This window comes from Fusarium venenatum (genome assembly GCF_020744135.1).
Source record: "Fusarium venenatum strain MPI-CAGE-CH-0201 chromosome Unknown EDB82scaffold_1, whole genome shotgun sequence".
Taxonomy (NCBI): domain Eukaryota; kingdom Fungi; phylum Ascomycota; class Sordariomycetes; order Hypocreales; family Nectriaceae; genus Fusarium; species Fusarium venenatum.
In genome coordinates, this window is record NW_027072129.1 from 5,352,314 (window position 1) to 5,371,100 (window position 18,787).

The 18,787-nt window shown below is 49.0% G+C and overlaps 5 protein-coding genes across 5 annotated transcripts; 3 read left to right on the plus strand and 2 right to left on the minus strand.

The window, feature by feature from the left end:
• Positions 1–2,973: 2,973 nt before the first annotated feature.
• On the plus strand, positions 2,974–8,419 carry EDB82DRAFT_520569 (chitin synthase-domain-containing protein; the record flags this gene model as incomplete). The annotated part of the gene is made up of 3 exons (XM_025730409.2): positions 2,974–3,242; positions 3,293–6,997; positions 7,048–8,419. 3 exons carry the CDS (start codon positions 2,974–2,976, stop codon positions 8,417–8,419), a joined length of 5,346 nt encoding a protein of 1,781 aa, XP_025589537.2.
• A 326-nt stretch (positions 8,420–8,745) lies between these two features.
• Positions 8,746–10,785, minus strand: EDB82DRAFT_487133 (branched-chain alpha-ketoacid dehydrogenase). The gene is made up of 2 exons (XM_025730408.2): positions 10,280–10,785; positions 8,746–10,224 (listed from the first exon to the last, which is right to left on the minus strand). The coding sequence occupies exons 1-2, from the start codon at positions 10,534–10,536 to the stop codon at positions 9,057–9,059; spliced, it is 1,425 nt and encodes a 474-aa protein (XP_025589536.2). The 5' UTR covers positions 10,537–10,785; the 3' UTR covers positions 8,746–9,056.
• Positions 10,786–11,148: 363 nt separating this feature from the next.
• EDB82DRAFT_487136 (argininosuccinate synthase) lies at positions 11,149–13,546 on the plus strand. The gene is made up of 14 exons (XM_065608302.1): positions 11,149–11,452; positions 11,529–11,542; positions 11,601–11,795; positions 11,855–11,878; positions 11,935–12,027; positions 12,105–12,118; positions 12,168–12,172; positions 12,224–12,316; positions 12,369–12,483; positions 12,536–12,590; positions 12,645–12,827; positions 12,891–12,914; positions 12,976–13,098; positions 13,162–13,546. Exons 1-14 carry the CDS (start codon positions 11,430–11,432, stop codon positions 13,443–13,445), a joined length of 1,245 nt encoding a protein of 414 aa, XP_065465614.1. The 5' UTR covers positions 11,149–11,429; the 3' UTR covers positions 13,446–13,546.
• A 1,026-nt stretch (positions 13,547–14,572) lies between these two features.
• Positions 14,573–16,415, plus strand: EDB82DRAFT_52224 (uncharacterized protein). The gene is made up of 3 exons (XM_065609098.1): positions 14,573–14,841; positions 14,901–15,635; positions 15,692–16,415. The coding sequence occupies exons 1-3, from the start codon at positions 14,767–14,769 to the stop codon at positions 16,199–16,201; spliced, it is 1,320 nt and encodes a 439-aa protein (XP_065465615.1). The 5' UTR covers positions 14,573–14,766; the 3' UTR covers positions 16,202–16,415.
• Positions 16,204–17,835, minus strand: EDB82DRAFT_487142 (uncharacterized protein). The gene is made up of 3 exons (XM_065608303.1): positions 17,463–17,835; positions 16,779–17,404; positions 16,204–16,723 (listed from the first exon to the last, which is right to left on the minus strand). The coding sequence occupies exons 1-3, from the start codon at positions 17,482–17,484 to the stop codon at positions 16,592–16,594; spliced, it is 780 nt and encodes a 259-aa protein (XP_065465616.1). The 5' UTR covers positions 17,485–17,835; the 3' UTR covers positions 16,204–16,591.
• Between the last annotated feature and the right edge of the window lie 952 nt (positions 17,836–18,787).

Consider the following 18,787-nt stretch of genomic DNA (forward strand, 5'->3'; position numbering starts at 1 on the left):
ACCCCTAAAAACCCATGCAATCCCTGACCCGGTAACCAGCCAGTCACTCTCTCCTCGAATGATATTCCTGCAAGTCTTGCCTACTAACCCGCACAGACAGGGACAAGACGGCGGGTCATACAAAAGGCTTGTTTACATTTATGCTCCGTACTGTGCGCATTCATAATCCCCTATACAGCGAGTATCAGACCTAGAATTGAGACATGTTTCTGCTTCGGCTTCCTTGAAAGCCGATGACCAGTTGTAATAACCGATGCTATGATGGCGGCAAATTCTACATGCCAAAATAGAGGGTTCCAGACATATTCAAGGGATCAAGACCCAAAGAATAACTCTGGGCGAGACAACATGTGGCCAACACCCTTCATAATCCGTCTTACCCTATGACACCGCAAAGAAGCGGCGAGGCAAGAATGCAAACGGGCGTATGGGCATTTTTTAACAATTTCTCCTGTGATATCTCAGGGGTCTAGAATATCCACTGTCAAAATTTCAAAGTCGCCTCAAAAAAAGACAAGGAGAACGTTGGACCGTCACTCGGCTTACTAGGGTCAACCTCCCGGCTCCAGTGATCGATCCTCCCCATCAGCCTTCTGGAATGTGTGCCCGAAGTGTGAAAATCGATGCTAGCCCGCGATTCTCCCTCCCCTGCAGTGGTTATTTTAGGACCGGGAGATGGATGGCAGGTCGTGATGGCATCCATCCGGTGGAGGCACAGGCATGAAAAGGATGCCATCCATCCTCCCGTCTTTGTTCTTATGACACCGGTTTACCACGAGACTTTTATTTTTATTTCCTGAATCTGACTATCGTGATATTCATTCCTTCTGGTATCCTCACACAGCCCGGTAAGGTCGCTTCAATTGTCTGTGAGATTGTATTAGTGAGCAAGATTGTGGAAATATCCGAGACATCCTTACTACTGCTGATCTCCAATCAAGCTGGTTTGACGCGACCCTCGGCATCGATGGAAGGGTAAAGAATTATAATAAACTCTTCCTCGTGTCAGAATATAGACCAGGTAGGATTAATTACCAAGAGCCAAAGCTTGCTTTGAGTGACATGATACTGGTTCTTACGTAGTATCTCATGCCATTTTCTAAGTTTAGGGTAAACAGTACATATTTTCATAAGCCAAATTATTGTACGTACCCACGTCCCAGCTGCGGATCATGACTATCTGTCAGCGGACGTTGCAGTTAATGCTACCTGCTAGCAATAAATTAAACTAAACTCCCGCTCAAGCTATTCATGATCCATTGTATAGACGGGCGTTGACGCTCTACGTGCCCTGAGCGCTCGGCTGGCTGTCGGTATGCTATACCAGATGCTACACAGTGATGGAACTCTATCAATAATAAGAGGGTCATGGTAACCGCAGATCAAGGTAGAAAGTCAAAAGACAACAGCTTGGAAAAAGAACTGTTACCTGTAGATCTGTGACAGGATATGGGTTCTCCTGGACTGAACCACAACTAGATAAGATTTTCGGGGTGATGTGATTTCTCGATCTTTGCTCACGTCTGCCCTTGTTTTCCCGATTGATATGACCAGGCTGGTGGACAACCTGAGAGTTGGGTGTAACCACATGCAAGCCGAAAACTTGGGTTGTGTGATATGTGTAACGTATACCTAGGTGTACGAGTAACCAAAGCCTTACTGTACTACAACAGAAGAGACACAGACTTTTTTTTTAATCATCATTATAGATCACAAACTTGAATATATCATATGCAAGCAAGTCTGTGTATACACAAAGCTGGCTAGCTGAATAACCTGCAGGTCGTGCATCGCGAGACTTTTCTCTCAGGGACGCGTAGTCAATGCAAGTGAATGATTGAATGAATTGGCCCGACCCTCGTATTTGGCTTTGACCCACACACCACTCAACTCCAATCCGGACCCAATCCTTACTAAACACAAGGTTCTTTGCCCTGCCCTCGGGTCGGCCCCCTTACCCCGACTGGTGATGGTACGGTCGTGTGTTCCAAGTTTAGATATGCGATGGACATATCCATTTAGGAGTGACAGTCAGTACAGTGCTGTACAGTGTCGCGTGCTGGTTTGGCATTGAGTTTTCAGAAGAATACAATGGAGCTGTGATATTCCCCGTTGTCTCTTGATGGCTTATGTTGATTGTGCTGTGTTTGTCGAGAGATATTAGATCCATCGTGCCCTTGACCAGTTAGATGACCCCTTTACAGAGCAAAGCCCGCCTGAAGCGCCACGTCCAGTCGCTAAAAGTATCAAGATGGGACGTTAGACATGAAATAGTGCGCGCTTGGATTGAACGTCTCGCCGTACACAGTGCATCATCAGGTGTATCCATTTTCGGAGTCGCCCTTTTTTGCTGGGGCACGCTACAACGGCACTAGGCCATACTGCTCGACCTGCTGCCGCCCGCTACTGCTACTGCTACCTCTACCTCGCCTGTCCTTCAGACTAGACCACCCTGAACAAGACCCAGTCGTTTCTTCAATTCTACGTGAGCGTCTCGTCTTGTCTTGTCGTTATCTGTTTTCGCTACAACTTTACTGACCGGCCTCACTCGCTTTGGCTGTGTCTTCTTTTCATCAATCGCTACTTTATCTTAATTACTGACTATCATCACCAACCTCCCTTTACACAGTATTCACTGTCGCCCAGGCCGTGATACTTCATCCGATCAGGCAAAAAGGAGGGCGGCGTTGCCTAGCGACCGAAACCTTGATCCCATCATTCGACCATCTTCCTGCACGCCTCAATTGCTGGGGAGTCGATCGCTATCATATCCATTCGCTCATACATCTAATTGTTATCGTCTGTCGTTCCTCTTTCGATTTTTCGACGTAATATCCTTTGCACCATATACTTTGTTGCACTTAGACTCGGTCGTTGAAACCAACACCAAAACCCAATCCCGTGTACTACATCTACATCGCAACGTGCAATATCCTGTGATTGTCCCCATCGAGGGCATCACTTTCATCGACCATGGCGAGACGAATGTCCATGTATTCGATGGCCTCTGAGGCTATGGGTGGTCCTCAAGTCCCCCAGCAGATGTCCACCACGACTCTCCTGAATGCCATTCATAACATCTACCTGTCTTCTCAACCCTATCAGCTCGACGCCGGTACCAGTCTGGTCGTCAACACATGGCTCACAGCTGCCCAAGCTGGTGCTACTGTTGATGCTACTCTCGCTGCTCGAGCTTGGGAGCATGCCAGGCGTCGTGCTGAGGATGGCTGTGTGATTTTAGGGTATGTTTCTTCCAGTATGGACCATTGTCGCCATCGCTAATCCATTATAGTTCACTCCACCAGGCAACTCCCTCGCTTCTCGTGCCGTTCCTTAACACATTCCCGTTTGCTATCCCCGCATCCATTTACAAGTCATTGGAGGCTGTACAACCGTTTCTCCGATGCGTCACTCCCTACAACGCTTCGGCTCCACGACAGATTGCCCTTGGCGTTACACTGACATTGAGCTTGGGAGGAAGTGTTACAGGAGCTACTCTGGCCTTGTCGCAAGGCGGAATCGATACAGAGAATGGACTACTCAACGTTCCTGCTGAGGCTGGCTATCGTGCTTTTGACGTTTTCTACTACCTGCTCACATCCGCCTCAACACCCGCCGAACGAGAGTTCCTAGGCCTCAAGTCACCTTCAGCGTATGCTCTCCTTGCTCGCTCAGGCACCTACGAGCCTCCATCCTATCTCATCACAGCCGATGACGGTGCTGCTGCCGACGACTTCCGTCAGGCACTCAAGGAGATCGGTATCAAGGGATCTGCTCATCGTAGCTTTATCTCCACACTGGCCGGACTTCTCAAGCTTGGCAACACCCTCGACTACGATGCCGATTCCGACGATTTCGAGGAGATCTGCGAAGATGTTAGCGGTCTTCTTGGTATGGAACCAGAAGTTCTCATGCAACAGTTGAGCACTGAGGATCGAAGAACACTTGTTGCTGGCTTGTATGAAGCTCTCGTTGACTGGGTCATTTCCAAGGCCAACGCTGCCATCGCCGCTCAGATGCTCCGTATTAGAGATGGCGATGAGTCTGTCGATGGCCGTGGCGTTCGTACCCCTAATGAAAACGAGGATGGTGACACTGTTGCCATCACCGTTGTTGAGGTGCCTGAGCCCGCTCTCGGCAGGGCTTTGGCCATGCGAACTATTTTCGACGACACTCTGGGCATCAACGCTGAGATGATTGAAGATGGTGTCGAGATCCCCCCGGCTTCGTCTTCTGTCGTTCGTGAGATGCAGCAAGCCGTCGCCGACGTCGCACCTGATCTGGGCATCATGACCGGTCCTCAGGGCCGAGACCGCCAACATGATATAGAGAGGCGAGAAGTCATTCTGGAGAAGGCTGCCTATGCTTCTGAGGAAGACAGCTTCATCAAGAAGTTGTTGTTTCCCGTCGAGGGCCAGGGTATCAATTTGGGCCGAGCCGGTCGTTTTGACCTACCAGGTCTTCTGAGTGCTAGCCGTGCTTGGTTTCACCTTTCTTTGCACCCCACAGATGATTCTCCTGCCAATTTGGCTACGCTCCCCGCCATCACCTCCGCGTGGTCAGCTGGCACCATCTCTCGACAGCTTCGTTCTTGGCGACTTCCCGAGTGGGCTAACCGTCGCAACCGAAGTCTCGACTACACAGCCGACTTTGATGTCGATGAGTTCGTTGGTCGTTACGGTGCACTAGGCTGCAAGGATGGCAAGGACGGCATTGAGACCTGGATGCTTGAGAGAGGATGGAGCAACGGTGAAGTCTTCATTGGCAAGGAGAGAATCTGGGTCCGCGAGGGTCCTTGGTGGGAGGCAGAGAGCATGCTTGACATCAAGCCCGCCCATAGTCTCCAAAGCATGGGTCAAAATCCGTTCACATCCGGTTTTGACACAAGTTACTCAGCCAACCCACCTAATGGTAGCGGCTTCTTCCCTGCTCCCGCTATGGACAACAGCTTGAATGGCAGCAATGATCACCTCATGCATACCCGGAACTTCAGCCAAGGTAACATGAGCCAAGCTACCTTCAACCAACACCCTCACCTGAATCCTCAATCAGCACCTTCGGTTGCCCCATCTGCCATGCGCAGCGGTCCGCCCGCCGCCGGTGACTACGGTCTCGGTAACAAGGGTGACACCTACAAGGGACAGGTTTACTACAATGAGGATGGAGAGTTCACTGGTGTGCTTGATGGAGAGCTTGCCAAGGACAAGAAGATCGAAACCAAGCCCCTGACGTTTGGCCGACGGGCCTGGGTTGGCTTTGTTTGGGCCATGACTTTCTGGATTCCTTCACCTCTTCTCAAGTTTGTTGGACGCATGCGACGACCTGATGTCCGTATGGCTTGGCGTGAAAAGTTTGTTCTGTTCTTCATTATCCTTTTCCTTAACGGTTTGATTATCTTCTGGATTATCGGTTTTGGAAAGCTTTTGTGCCCCAACGCCGACAAAGCATGGAACGTCAAGGAGGTTGCTGGTCATGCAGAAGACGAAGACGCTTTCTGGGTTGCTATTTTTGGCAAGGTTTACGATATCACCGACTTCTGGCGACAGCAGCACAGTGATACCAGCATCAAGACCACCAAGACGAACATGTTGCCTCTCGCTGGTATGGTCATGGACAACTACTTCATGCCTCCCCTCAACAGGGCCTGCAGAGGCCTTGGCATCAAGGAGACCATTCAGCTCACTTACAACGAGACTCTCAACAACCCTCTTGCTCAACATATCTCTGGTTTCTACACTCGTGACCGTACCAGTGCCCTCAATGACCCTGACTGGTTCTGGCAGAAGTTCCAACCCAAGATCAAGGAATACTACCATGGTGACCTTGTTTGGAAAGAGAGCACTGTCAAGAGCCAGGGTGAGGGTAGCGAGCAACACCCATGGGCCATGTACGGCAACCAGGTTTACGACCTCACTGACTACTTGAACACTCTGGATGTCCACGACAACTTTGATACGTACAAGTTCCTTAACGAGGATATGGTCAACTTGTGGAAGAACAGCCCCGGTACCAACATCAAGAGTGACCTTGACTCTCTCATCGCCAACGCAAAGAACGAAACTGTGGCCGCCAACCTTAAGAACAGTTGGACCTGTATTCAAAACATTGCGTTCAAAGGTATCACCGATTTCCGTGACTCTCCCCGATGCCGAGTCAACAACTGGCTTCTTTTGGCTTTTGCTGTCATTATCTGTATCGTCACCGGTGTCAAGTTCCTCGCTGCTCTACAGTTCGGTTCCAAGCGACGCCCTTCGCCCCAGGATAAGTTTGTTATCTGCCAGGTGCCTGTCTACACTGAGGGCGAAGATTCTCTTCGAAAGGCACTGGACTCTTTGACGGCTCTTCAGTACGACAACAAGCGTAAACTTATCTGCGTTATTTGTGATGGTGTCGTCGTTGGTGAAGGTAACGATCGTCCTACACCCAAGATTGTCCTCGACATTCTCGGCGTTGATCCCAAGGTTGATCCTCCCGCGCTTCCCTTCAAGTCTGTTGGCAACAGTGCCGAGCAGCTTAACTACGGCAAAGTTTACTCTGGCTTGTACGAGTTTGAAGGCAACGTTGTTCCTTACATCGTTGTCGTCAAGGTTGGCAAGGAGTCTGAACAGTCCAAGTCTAAGCCTGGTAACCGTGGAAAGCGTGACTCCCAGATTCTCCTTATGAGCTTCCTCAACCGTGTCCACCACCGCTCCCCTATGTCTCCCCTCGAGCTCGAGATGTTCCATCAGGTCAATAACATCATTGGTGTGGACCCTGAATTGTACGAGTACCTTCTCATGGTTGATGCCGATACCTGCGTTGAGGAAGATTCTCTGAACCGTCTTGTTGCCGCTTGTGCTCACGATGCCAAGATTGCTGGTATTTGTGGTGAAACCACTCTGGAGAACGATGAGAAGACTTGGTGGACCATGATCCAAGTTTACGAGTATTTCATTTCTCATCATCTTGCCAAGGCTTTCGAGTCTCTCTTCGGCAGTGTTACTTGTTTGCCTGGATGGTAAGTTTCTTTTTGACCTTGATGTTTTTGATCTAGCTAACTCGTCCCAGTTTCACTATGTACCGTCTTCGAAGCGTTGATAAGGGCAAGCCCCTGATTATCTCTGACGGTGTTATCAAGGACTACAGTGTTTGCGACGTCGACACCCTCCATAAGAAGAACCTGCTGTCTCTTGGTGAGGATCGTTATCTCACTACCCTTATGACCAAGTACTTCCCCGAGATGTCCTACAAGTTTATCCCCGATGCTCAATGCAAGACTGCTGCTCCTGAGTCTTGGAGTGTTTTATTGTCTCAACGTCGACGATGGATTAACTCGACCATCCACAACCTGGTTGAACTTATGCAACTTAAGGAGCTCTGTGGTTTCTGCTGTTTCAGTATGCGCTTCGTTGTGTTTATTGATCTTTGCGGTACTATCATTCTCCCCTCCACCACTGTCTACATTGGTTACCTCATCTACATCCTGGCTACCGGCACTGGACCCATTCCCTACATTTCTATTGCTATGATTGCTGCCGTCTATGGTCTCCAGGCTCTCATCTTCATTCTTAAGAGACAGTGGCAACATATCGGATGGATGATCATCTACATCCTTGCTTTCCCTATCTACTCCTTCATCCTTCCCCTCTACTCCTTCTGGAACCAGGACAACTTCTCGTGGGGTAACACCCGTATCGTCATTGGAGAGAAGGGTGACAAGCAGGTTGTTGCTGTTGACGATGAGGGCTTCGATCCTCGCTCTATTCCTCTGCAGCGCTGGGACGACTATGCCATGGCCAACAACCTTCCCGGACGTCGTGGCGGTTACCAGGAGAAGACTGATTATTCCTACGGCGACAACTACGAGCTTGATGAGATCAAGTCTGTGTACTCTGCCGGTCCCCAGGGCTCTGTCTTGACTGGCATGCCCGGCCGCAACACTTACATGCCTCCTTCTCCTGCTTTCAACAACGGCCGCACATCCACCATGGGCTTCCAAGAATCACCCATGCAGCACCGTCAATCCATGATGTCTATGGGCACAGGTGTCCAGGATATGCGCAGCCAGTCACCGTACCAAGATTACCCTGGCCAGCACCCCAGTGTTGCCAACCTTCGTGGCCAGGCCAACCTTTCCCCTGCTACCGGTGGCGGTCACAGCAGATCAGGCACTGCTCTGGGTTTCAGCAGTGGCTCCCGCTCTCCTATGCCTGATGCCATGCGATCACAGTCATCATTTGACTTCCAGCACGGCCAGGGCGGTCCCACCGACATGGCTATCGTTGAGTCAATCCGCTCTGTTCTCTGCGAGGTTGATCTTGATACCGTGACCAAGAAGCAAGTCCGCGCTCTTGTGGAACAACGTCTTCAGACCGAGCTTGTTGGCGAGCGCCGCACGTTCATGGATCGACAGATTGACCATGAGCTCGAGAACATGTGATTTGAATATTAGAGAAATGTGGAAATTTGTGTTTTTATACTCTAATCTTGGGTACATACCTTTTACTGGGTTTATACAGCGTGTCGCAAAGTCATCTACTTGTTCTCGGGTAGAGTTGCTAGCAAAAACCAGAGCATGATGGAAACATTAGTGTTCTTAAAACGAGAAAGTGAGAATACTGGCGGGCGTTTGATGATATTAATGGGCAGAAATGGGAGTCGTTCCTTGGAAATTTTATACTATTGGTTTACTGTAAAAATGTTACATCTCTTATTATCTCTTAATGGTACAATGGCTGGCTATTGGTTTTTGTTTCAATAACTTACCTACGTTAATGCTATCTATTGCCAAATCCACGTTCCATGTGATGTACCCTTGACTTGTCGGGTCTACTGTGAAATATGTGAAATTGCCAATGTCGTCTGGTTGTCGTGTTTCGCGTAACGTGCATCATAAGAGTCACGGTTTGTAAGTACCGATCTGTAAAGTTGAGCTTAATGTTTGATCGATCATAGAATTAGTCTACCCCTCCAACATATCTTGATGGGTAGATACAATGCCGTATCTCACAACTCCTCATGTCATACCATAGTAACCTGGCAAGTTCCGCTTACATCCAAAATAGGGTTATTATCTACTACTGCTTATCCAGGTTTCCCACGCCTTTCAACCGCAAGTACACATCCGTTCCCCATCCATACAAACTCTGCACCGCAATTCCCCCGCCAAAATATTCAGCATAAGCCCTGCTCAGAGGCAATCCGTAGCCAAGACCAGCGATGGAACTGCCACCAGTGCTAGCAGTGGATATGGCGCTGAGCCCGCCATCATTGCCGTTGGCGTCTCCAGGGAAATCGTCGACGTCGTCGGAGAAAGTTGTAAATGAGTATGACCAGATATTGGGGGTGACCTCTGGCGGGATGCCACCACCGCGATCGCGAATACGGATTGTGACACCTGGGGCATTGTCATCGAGAGGGCGTATGGTTTCCGTATTCGTATCGCTTTGTTTGTTCTCGGCAGGCAGACTTGAAGTGGATGTTGACGAATCTTTAGGCGAAGCTGGCTCTGGAGCGATGGTAACAATTACTGGTTCGTTGGATCTGTTCTCGATTGTAGCTCGGAAGGCGTTCTTGAGAAGTTCGGTGACGATGTATTCGAGATGCATAGGCACGAATGCAAACGTCGTGTCCGGTTCGCCGCGGATGTATAGCAGAGGTCGTACGCCATAACGTAGCTCACAGATGTCGGCGACAAAACCAGCACATGATTCCACTATTTGCGCTGGACGAAGAGCTGTGTCAATGACTCCGATATATGAAGGGTGTTCAGGACATGGCGTTGGGCTGGCACTCGGATCGAAATGCGGCTGGGAACTAAAGTGCAGTGCGATGTGTTGTTCTGCGATAAGTCGTGTACCAATTCGAGCGCGGAGATGCTGATCAAGGAATCGAGTTACCTCCTCGGGAGATATGTATCGCCGACATTCGAGAAAGCCTTTTGCGAGAATGGGGATCGTATCCGTATGCGTCGCCACGAGCTCGGCAAGGACATTGGTGAAGTGTACTTCATCCTCGAGGGTCGAGATTGGTCGTCCCTCGCGGGTCGCGTGCCAGTAGGGGAGAAGGATGGATAGAGAGTGAAGGTAGTTGTTGTAGATGCGAGAGATGTTTGGGTTCGCGACGACGATGTAGGGGAGGTTGCGTAGAGCTTGGATACGGTGGGCGAGGCGCACTGGGAGGAGGGAGAGTGCAAAGTTGGCGGAAGAGAGGAGAGATTCGGATGAAAGAGGTGGACGGCCGTGTCTATGTGATTAGGTTTAGTTAGTTTACGTAGATAAGAGTGACTGTTGAAACATACCTCACCAGGTCCGCCAGGGATAGTGGATGTTGATGGAGACGGGCAAGAGTCGCAATTTCATCATCCGTTACCTTTTGAGAATGTATACTCCGTCTTGACACCATTCTAGTTCCTGTACTTCTGTAGACCCATTGCGATTGTCTAGGTCCCCTCCATTGAGACATACATCGTTGTAAGCTGGGGTTAGAACATGATCGGAGAATTACAGAGGCGGTAGGCATGCGTTGCCGAATTGACCTTGCGGAAGACGAAATCATGGCAGCATACTGAGCCAGCCGGCTGGGCACAAGGAGTCTTGTTCCTTTTGATATGCGCCTTTCGGACAAGTCGGGTGAGGAGTGAAACAGAAATATTGATGTTGATCTGTTGATGTACGAATACTATGACTCGCCGTCACTTGCTTGTGTCTGGGGAAATTTGTGGAGAAAGTCGCGGAAGTTGAACGGCTTATCAACAGGCGCTTGAGACCGGCTTATCGCTTATCACGCGGTCTTTCCATAACTGCGGGGTGTTGGGCTTATCTGCTTATACGTCACTGATAGGTACTCTATTCCCCCACCACTGGTGCTACTAATCTTTAAGCTCCCGCCTTTTGAGGGGTCTTTTTTTTTCTGCTCATGAGGAGGAATAGTGGCGTTGAGCTCAGCTGATACGAGTATAGTCATATCATGGTAGAGAAATTGAAAAGATACACATTGTAAGATTGTAGAAGTCTTGCTTCTCTTGTTGCCCAAGATGAATAGCTAAATGATGATGTCTGGACTGGATCCAAGTACTGACTGTTGAGTCAAGGTAGAAGTGAATTGTAGTACAAAGAGACATCCACACGACTCATTCACTATCCAATCTCATCCATGATTGCTTCAGTAAATCCAGTAATCTTTCGATTGAGTCCCAAATTGAGACATGGGTAGGGTTGAGCGGCCCTGATGATATCGAAGAGACCCCACAAAAGTCATGACTCGAGTGGAGGGGCCGTCTTCGGAGCTGGAGATACTATTCTAAGGCTCTGCTGCTCTGCTGCTCTGCCCGCACCTTTGCCGACTTCCATTCCTGATATCGAGCTGCTTTGTTTCTCGTACCAAACTTTTGGGTCCATCTCTCGCACTTGCCTATTCAGGTCACTTTTTGACACCAAGAAATCATCACAATGGCTGCTGAACGTGTTTGCCTGTAAGTTCTCTCTCTCGTCCAGCCAGAATACCTCCTCTACAAGTAGCCAGTCAACTGATAGCTAACCCAATCCTAGTGCCTACTCTGGTGGTAAGTCGAGCAAAACTTTAAAAAGTCGCCTTGACTTCGATACTCACCATATGATTAGGTCTCGACACCAGCACCATCCTCCGATGGTTGGTCCTCCAGGGCTACCAGGTTGTCTGCTTCCTTGCCGACTGCGGTCAGGAGGAGGACTTCGACGCTGTCAAGGCCAAGGCTGAGAAGCTCGGTGCTGAGCGCATGATCATCCTCGATGTTCAGCAGGAGCTTATCGACGAGCTTGTCTGGCCTGCTGTCCAGTGTACGTCCAATCCCTTTTGTTCTGACTGCTCAACAGCTTACTGACACTCGACATTATAGGCAACGCCATCTACGAGGACCGATGTAAGACGCGATATCCGACTTATATTCTTATTGAAGATCCAGCTAACATCGAGAAGACCTCCTCGGAACCAGTCTTGCCCGCCCCGTCATCGCCAGGGCCATGGTCAAGGTCGCCAAGGAGCACAACTGCACAATTCTCAGTCACGGATGTAAGCGACCTTTTGCTCAATTGAGAGCTAGCTATCTGTATGGAGAACTTGCTAATACGGGTTTCCTATCTCTTTAGGTACCGGCAAGGGTGTAAGTTGTTCAATTCCACTAGTCAAGTTTGTCATGCTAACATTTATAGAACGAGTACGCCTCTCTTTTCAACATAGCTCTGGCATAGTACTTACATCTTTTTAGTCAAGTTCGATTCGAGCTCGCCTGGAAGGCTTGCGACCCTACCCTCAAGGTTCTCGCCCCCTGGCGCATGCCTGAGTTCTACAACCGATTCGCGTTCGTTACCGTCCCCAATTGCTCGCTCGCGACCAAGCTAACGACCGTATAGTGGACGTGCCGATCTGCTCAAGTTCGCCTCCGAGCAGAACATCCCCGTCAGCTCTACCCCCAAGGCCCCCTGGTCCATGGACGACAACATCATCCACTGCTCTTACGAGGCCGGTGTAAGCTTCCTACGTTTCTCAAATGTTTCGTGCACCGTACTGACCCAGTCAGATTCTCGAGCAGACTGAGCTTGAGCCCCCCAAGGACATGTGGAAGCGCACAGTTGGTAAGTCGGGTTTGGATATCACCAGGACTAGTAGATGCTAACGTCCATCTTCAGACCCCATGAAGGCCCCCGATGAGCCTACCCCCTTCACTATCCACTTCGAGCAGGGTGTTCCCGTCAAGCTCGAGGTTGGCGGCAAGGTCATAACCGGATCCCTCGAGATCTTCAAGGAGGCCAACGAGATCGGCCGAGTCAACGGTATTGGACGTGTCGACATTGTCGAGTCTCGATTCATTGGTGAGTCTACCTTGGATATAAATGGCTTCAACATCAATTGTATCATTTGCTAACAATTTTTAGGTCTCAAGAGCCGAGGTTGCTACGGTATGTGACGAGATTTGGTCCAGTCAGTCACTTGAAGACACCACTAACACTAATTCCACAGACACCCCCGGTCTCACCATCCTCCGACAGGCCCACATCGACCTTGAGGGACTTGTCCTTGACTCCAAGGTGCGAGCCATCCGAGACCGTCTTACTCAAGACTGGTCAGCCTGCATCTACAACGGTCAGTCATCTTTAGCCAAACTCACATACAACACCCAGATTTGATGTTCTAACTCCCAAACAGGCATGTACTTCAGCCCTGAGCGTGAGCTTGTCGAGCACGCCATCAAGTTCTCTCAGCGCCAGGTTGAGGGTAAGGTGAGCCTTGTCGCCTACAAGGGTAACGCCTACGTCGTCGGACGATCCAGCGAGACCTCCAACCTCTACTCCGAGGATGAGAGCAGCATGGACACCCTCGACATGAACTGGACCCCTCAGGACACCACTGGCTTCATCGCTATCCAGGGTATCCGTCTCGAGAAGTACGGTGCGAGGAAGATCAAGGACGGCGAGCCCCTTGCCCCTTAGAGTTAAGAAGGTCGTCAAACAAAACCCAACTCCCATTGTGCAATAGTTCATTCTAGCATTTAAAAAGAGATTCAAAATACCAATACTGTTAAATTATCCAACCGTGGTGCCTTCAATCGCCATGCTCTAAAGACGTTGAACAGTCTGCCCTCAGATGTGATGTACATATTTACGAATTGACGTGTCTTGAATCCATTAAGCGGCTAATTGTGGGTAGCATGAGCTTAACTTGATGGTGCCCTCCTAAATCCGGAACGACGCTTTGGCTTACAGAACTCCGATTCTCAATATCATAAAGTGCGAGGTGAGACTTGGGAGAGATAACTAAATGGTCGGTTCAGCAGGTATGTACATAGTCGACCAAATTCCCACCACCGTCAAGAAGTAACCTTGTTCTTACACAATACAAAAGCAATACCTGCTAAGCAGCCCACTTCTTCTTCCTTTAGCACACAAGAGGTCATCCATAGCATAAACTGCCCTGCTAGTTTCGTCTCTTATGATTTTACCGGCTAATTCTTCTGATACCCGGAGGCCCCTAAAACGAACCGACAAGGATTACGATCCTCATGGCAGCCGGAAGATTAATGCTTAACAACGGCACTTAATATCCGTAATGGTAGTACCCGCTAGTATACGAGGATCCTCCGTAATAACAGGTAAATAACACAACCCCGTTACTATTACATGGGCCATGGCGACAGCTAGCTTGTTTTCACCCGCATCGAAGCTACTAACCTACCCTGATACTCTAGTCTTAGACCCACCCCTTCCTTCTGCTCCGTGGCAAAGGAACGGGCCCTTTTATAAGTGAACGTACATTTACATTTACATTTACATCTTGTAATTGACACGATATTTATCCATTCCCTCATCGGTTCAGGTGTTGGATCGTCTCCAGGATACCATGCCCCGCCCAGCTGACACCTACACACACGATCAGGTATGTAACATGTAAGCCCATGGCGTCTCGGAAGAATAGTCGTTAAGAGATGTCACAGTTTAGACCCGTCGATAGTGCAAATCTAGGGGAAACAGTTGAGTGCTTACATTGCGGTCGCTGGCAAGGTAGTGCAAAAGTCCTAAGCCGCAAAAAGGTCAGAATCTTTTCTACCCCATTCTTGATCAGCCAGACTGACAAGACTGTCAGGGGCACCTCCAGAATTGCCCTGAATACGTGGCGTGGAGGGCGGCTGGAAATGGTCAAGAGTTGGCCCCAACAAACCCATACAACGCCACTGGTAGGAGAGCTTTCGCTGAGTCTTACGGCTTTGACAATTCGAATCTCCTCCATCTGGGACCAAATCCAGAAGTCCCTACCATGCAACGGATACGATCAACGCTTGACATGAGCAAGTACTTTGACGAGTTCTTTGATGATAGTCTTGATCACAAGGTATGTGACCAACATGCATGTCAGCGAGAACTTTTGAACAATTGTCTGACGGAAAACAGTGCGCAAGAGTCCGATGCAGAAGTTGTGGCTTCGTCCGAGCGAAAAATGCAACTCGTCAAGCAGATCACTTGATGCAATGCAAGGATTTTATTGCGACAACTGAGGGGGAAGAACTTCTGGCAAGTGGAAGCCTGGTTCACAATGCGCAGCAACAGCAACCTCCCGCGATATGGAATGGTGCAAGACCACACCCTGATCTCATGGTCCGTCGTCTCTCGAATCGTCCTCCGAGTGCAACGATGTCAGTCGGACATCATCCACGGCCTTCGCCATCTCGTACATCTCAACGTTTAGAACCGCCTTCGTTGGCCCAACACTTGCTTGGCCAATCTGAGAATGTATTGACCAATGCTGTTCAACATAGCTTCTTGGCACATGCAGGCTCTGGATCGCTGAGTGAGAATGCCTTCAATCAATGGCTGGCCCAGATTGGATACATCTCGCGATCACTTGTTCCTTTCACTGGAGCGCTAATAGGCAAGATCCGTATACCAGAAACTGCAAACCTGGAACACGACTCAACATTTCGGTGTTTAGATTTGCTTTGCTCTGCCGTAAGCAATATGAAGAAAGAGCTGGAATTCCTTGAAGCTACTAAGCACGAGTATGGACTTGAAGTGGGCTTGGATGAACCGAGACCGGCTACCAAAAGCTTCATCGATCTGTTCAACAGCGCATCATGTGCGTCTGCCACGTTACTTGAGGGCATGGTATTGCTATGGGCTGTCGAGATTGTAAGTTGCTTCATGATTGATCCTTTTGATATGACCACAAGCTGACTCTCTTTGAGCTCTTTTATAATTCTTTCTCATACGCCGGTTCATTTGTTGCCCGATCGGTGCCAACACCGGAACGAAGCTCTTTTTCACTTCCATCCTACAGCTTGCCGTCGAGCGCATCTCCAAGCGCATATAGCAGCCAAACGATACGTAAAGATAAACACACAACCGCCCTCCGGGAAGCATTCATTGAGAACTGGAAGTCGGAAAACTTTGGCCGGTTCGTGGATGCTTGTAAGTTAATCGTCGATGAGCTTGCCATGGATCAAATGATGAGCAACGGAGCCGAGATATCGGCGTGCGAGCGTGTTTTTAATCAGGCCGTTTGGTTATGGGCACAAGTTTTCCCTCAAAACGCAGGTATAGGTCAACAGAGAAAAGCAGGCCATGAAGATAGCATTAATGGCGGTAGAGAAAATAACGCGATGAATAGAAATCGCTCGACGGGTAACCCTGCCGAGATTGAAGATGAAGATAATGGGCAAAATTCTACTCAATTAGGGCGAGTCTTGCCCAGTTAAATTACCAATCGTTCCATCAATCATACCAGTGTTGAATCTACTACATAGAATGAGTATGGAAGGACTCGGGCTGGTCATTATGACGGACAGAGTAAGTTGATGTGCAGTACAATCTGCTCAGTACAATGACATTTTGGCTAGACCTCCGCCTTCCTAGCCCTCACAACAAGCCATATAAACACACTCTACACTCTAAGCGTTGTGATCACTTTTAAATACTAATTGGAGGTTGTAGAGGAATGGTCGTGTAGGGCACAGCAGTCGATCATCAGCCAACCTTCCAACCAAACCAGTCCTCGGTCACATGTGATCTATCATGGAACTATGCATTAGCCCATAATTTACTGTTGTGTTTATTAGGGTAAATATTTATTTTAGAGCCAAAATGCTTTAAGTATTTAATTCAGAGCCGGCTGCAAGGAACTTGCTAACTAATCTTGGCATATCGGTTTGTAAATCTTGAGAAGCTATGCTGCTGTATCTTGTCGAAAGAGACGTAAGCAAGGTCCATGTGTTGGGAAGCTGTACTTGTAGTCAGCATTTTATAAGGTGAGTCTGATGCTTCTTGGGAACTTACCTCGGCCTCTGGATCTGTGTCATGTTCAGTCATTTGTTGACGGCCTTGACCTCTCTGCTCAACGCTGCACGGTGAGCCGTGAGGAGAGCTCCGCCTCGCCGCAAGATGATCTTGTAGTTCAGCGAAGAGAATGTCTTCTGTGCTCTTAATGATTTGTTCTTGGAAGTTCCTCCGCTCCCATTGACCCCAGCCTTGTGCTGCAAGATGGAGCTCCTTCAAGAGAATAGGTAGCCGTCGCATACGATTTAGTCTCTGTTCCTGCCGAAGCCATTCGTTGCCTTTGGATGATCTTTGATAGTATGCGATGACGGCACTGTCCAGACTATCAAAACCAGCTGCGTCGACAGCCTTTAGAACTTGTGATAAGCGATCTTCAATAGGAACTTGAGTTTCGACGTGACCATCTCCCGTGCTGATGGCATCATGCACATCTTGGGCACTCCTGTCCGATGCGACCTCCACTATTTCCAGAGCGGCTTCAAAGGGCGACACATGTTTGTCGATGATAGGTGTAGCTCTGTTCTCAGTACTGTGTGGCTTAGTGGTGGTATCCCAGGAAGATAGATCCGGAGTAGGAAGTTCTCCCCATGTATCTGTGATGGCTGGGCTTGGAAAGAAAGTCGAGTCTGCCAAGTTTTAAGGTCAATGGGAGGGGCTTGCGTAAGTAGCGGCATGTATGCTTACCTGGGAAGTAGTTTTGTTTCATGGCAGCATCTTTATTGATTGATTGGTATACAAAGTTGGGAACATGGTTCAAAAATTGAGTCGCCGGTATTTGTCTGACAGTCCCAGGAACCGAACAAGGAGAACAAATTTGTGCTTCGCATGGTGCTCCGACTGTTAGGTATGCTGGTTCTGATCGAGAGTCCACATGTAGGTCATCAATGTCGTTTGAGGGCGGGGTTCGTAATGTTTGGTTTAGGGGAGAATACTGGACTATCCGCGGTGACTGAAAAGATGCCGGAACTGCGTATTGTGTCTAAAGACAAGGTGAGTTGAGTTCATGTACACATGCTTGTGATTTGAAGACTTACGAGACCATTACATCTTGAGCTGGACTCCTTTGAAGCATGTCCTGGGCTTATCCTTTTTCTCTTGCCTGTCACTTGATTGTGACCATCTTGAACTTGGCCTTGGCTTCCGTTTGTTGGTGCTCGTACTGGCTGGTCTCTGTCTCCACGCGGGGAAGTGACAGATCGCGATGCCAATAGAGATTGTGAAACGGCGTACGTTGGCTGTACGCACAATGAACCCTATTAGCTTTCATACCCTTGCGAAGTCGCATTGATCGATTTCAAACTCACGAGCTCCATGCGTTCTAAGCGGGGCTGGTTTGACGATCTGTTGGTAGTGTTCATTCCCAGGATGATTGATTAGTTTGACGACAGTGTATCAAGATTATATCTAGCTCTAGCATCTACAATTGGGATTATTCTTCAATACATATATGCCATCTCGATCGTTCAGTGCAATTCAGAGAAAAATTCCATCATCCGACACGTGTTTACCTCTTTCATTCTTAGAAGTGTGCTCCGGACGAAGGATTCTACAAGGGTTTAAGCGATGTTACGCATCCGCTCGAACCAGGCTGTCTACTACATAGTAAGCATTTAGGCAACCCTCAATCTTTAGTAGAGGAAAAAATGTAGTTAACTAGAATGTCACAGCTTCCAAAACACGCAAGGATGAACTTGTCGACGCCGGGTGTAGAAGCCGTTCGATGAGCCGCTTCGGCAGCTCCGCCTTAGCGTTGCTGTGCCGCAGTCGATGCCGCCTCTATTGCCGCTTCAGGGAGGTCTCAAAACCCGACTTTCCTCATAAGGGACCTACATGGCTTCGTCCCACTTACCGATCATGATCCTGACCAGGCTAAGCCAAACTCATTCGGTCCCGAATGTACTATGTAAGCCGGCAGTCCCAATATCCCCAAACCTTGAGGTTGTCAATCCTTCGCCGACGGGCTTTTGAATAACATCCTAGATATCGCACACATGCAAGTTTTAGTGGCT

Bases quoted from the DNA above. Each gene is read 5' to 3' on its own strand.
- EDB82DRAFT_487133 (XM_025730408.2), bottom strand. From the start codon at position 10,536: ATGATTTCGTCTTCCGCAAGGTCAATTCGGCAACGCATGCCTACCGCC. The intron at 10,225-10,279 runs GTATGTTTCAAC...CTAATCACATAG, and splicing joins TCCCTGGCGGACCTGGTGAG to ACACGGCCGTCCACCTCTTT.
- EDB82DRAFT_52224 (XM_065609098.1), top strand. From the start codon at position 14,767: ATGCAACGGATACGATCAACGCTTGACATGAGCAAGTACTTTGACGAG. The intron at 14,842-14,900 runs GTATGTGACCAA...GACGGAAAACAG, and splicing joins ATGATAGTCTTGATCACAAG to TGCGCAAGAGTCCGATGCAG. The intron at 15,636-15,691 runs GTAAGTTGCTTC...ACTCTCTTTGAG, and splicing joins TGCTATGGGCTGTCGAGATT to CTCTTTTATAATTCTTTCTC.
- EDB82DRAFT_487136 (XM_065608302.1), top strand. From the start codon at position 11,430: ATGGCTGCTGAACGTGTTTGCCT. The intron at 12,484-12,535 runs GTAAGCTTCCTA...TGACCCAGTCAG, and splicing joins ACTGCTCTTACGAGGCCGGT to ATTCTCGAGCAGACTGAGCT. The intron at 12,828-12,890 runs GTGAGTCTACCT...AACAATTTTTAG, and splicing joins TGTCGAGTCTCGATTCATTG to GTCTCAAGAGCCGAGGTTGC.
- EDB82DRAFT_487142 (XM_065608303.1), bottom strand. From the start codon at position 17,484: ATGAAACAAAACTACTTCCCAG. The intron at 17,405-17,462 runs GTAAGCATACAT...AAAACTTGGCAG, and splicing joins GAAACAAAACTACTTCCCAG to ACTCGACTTTCTTTCCAAGC. The intron at 16,724-16,778 runs GTAAGTTCCCAA...CTACAAGTACAG, and splicing joins ACACAGATCCAGAGGCCGAG to CTTCCCAACACATGGACCTT.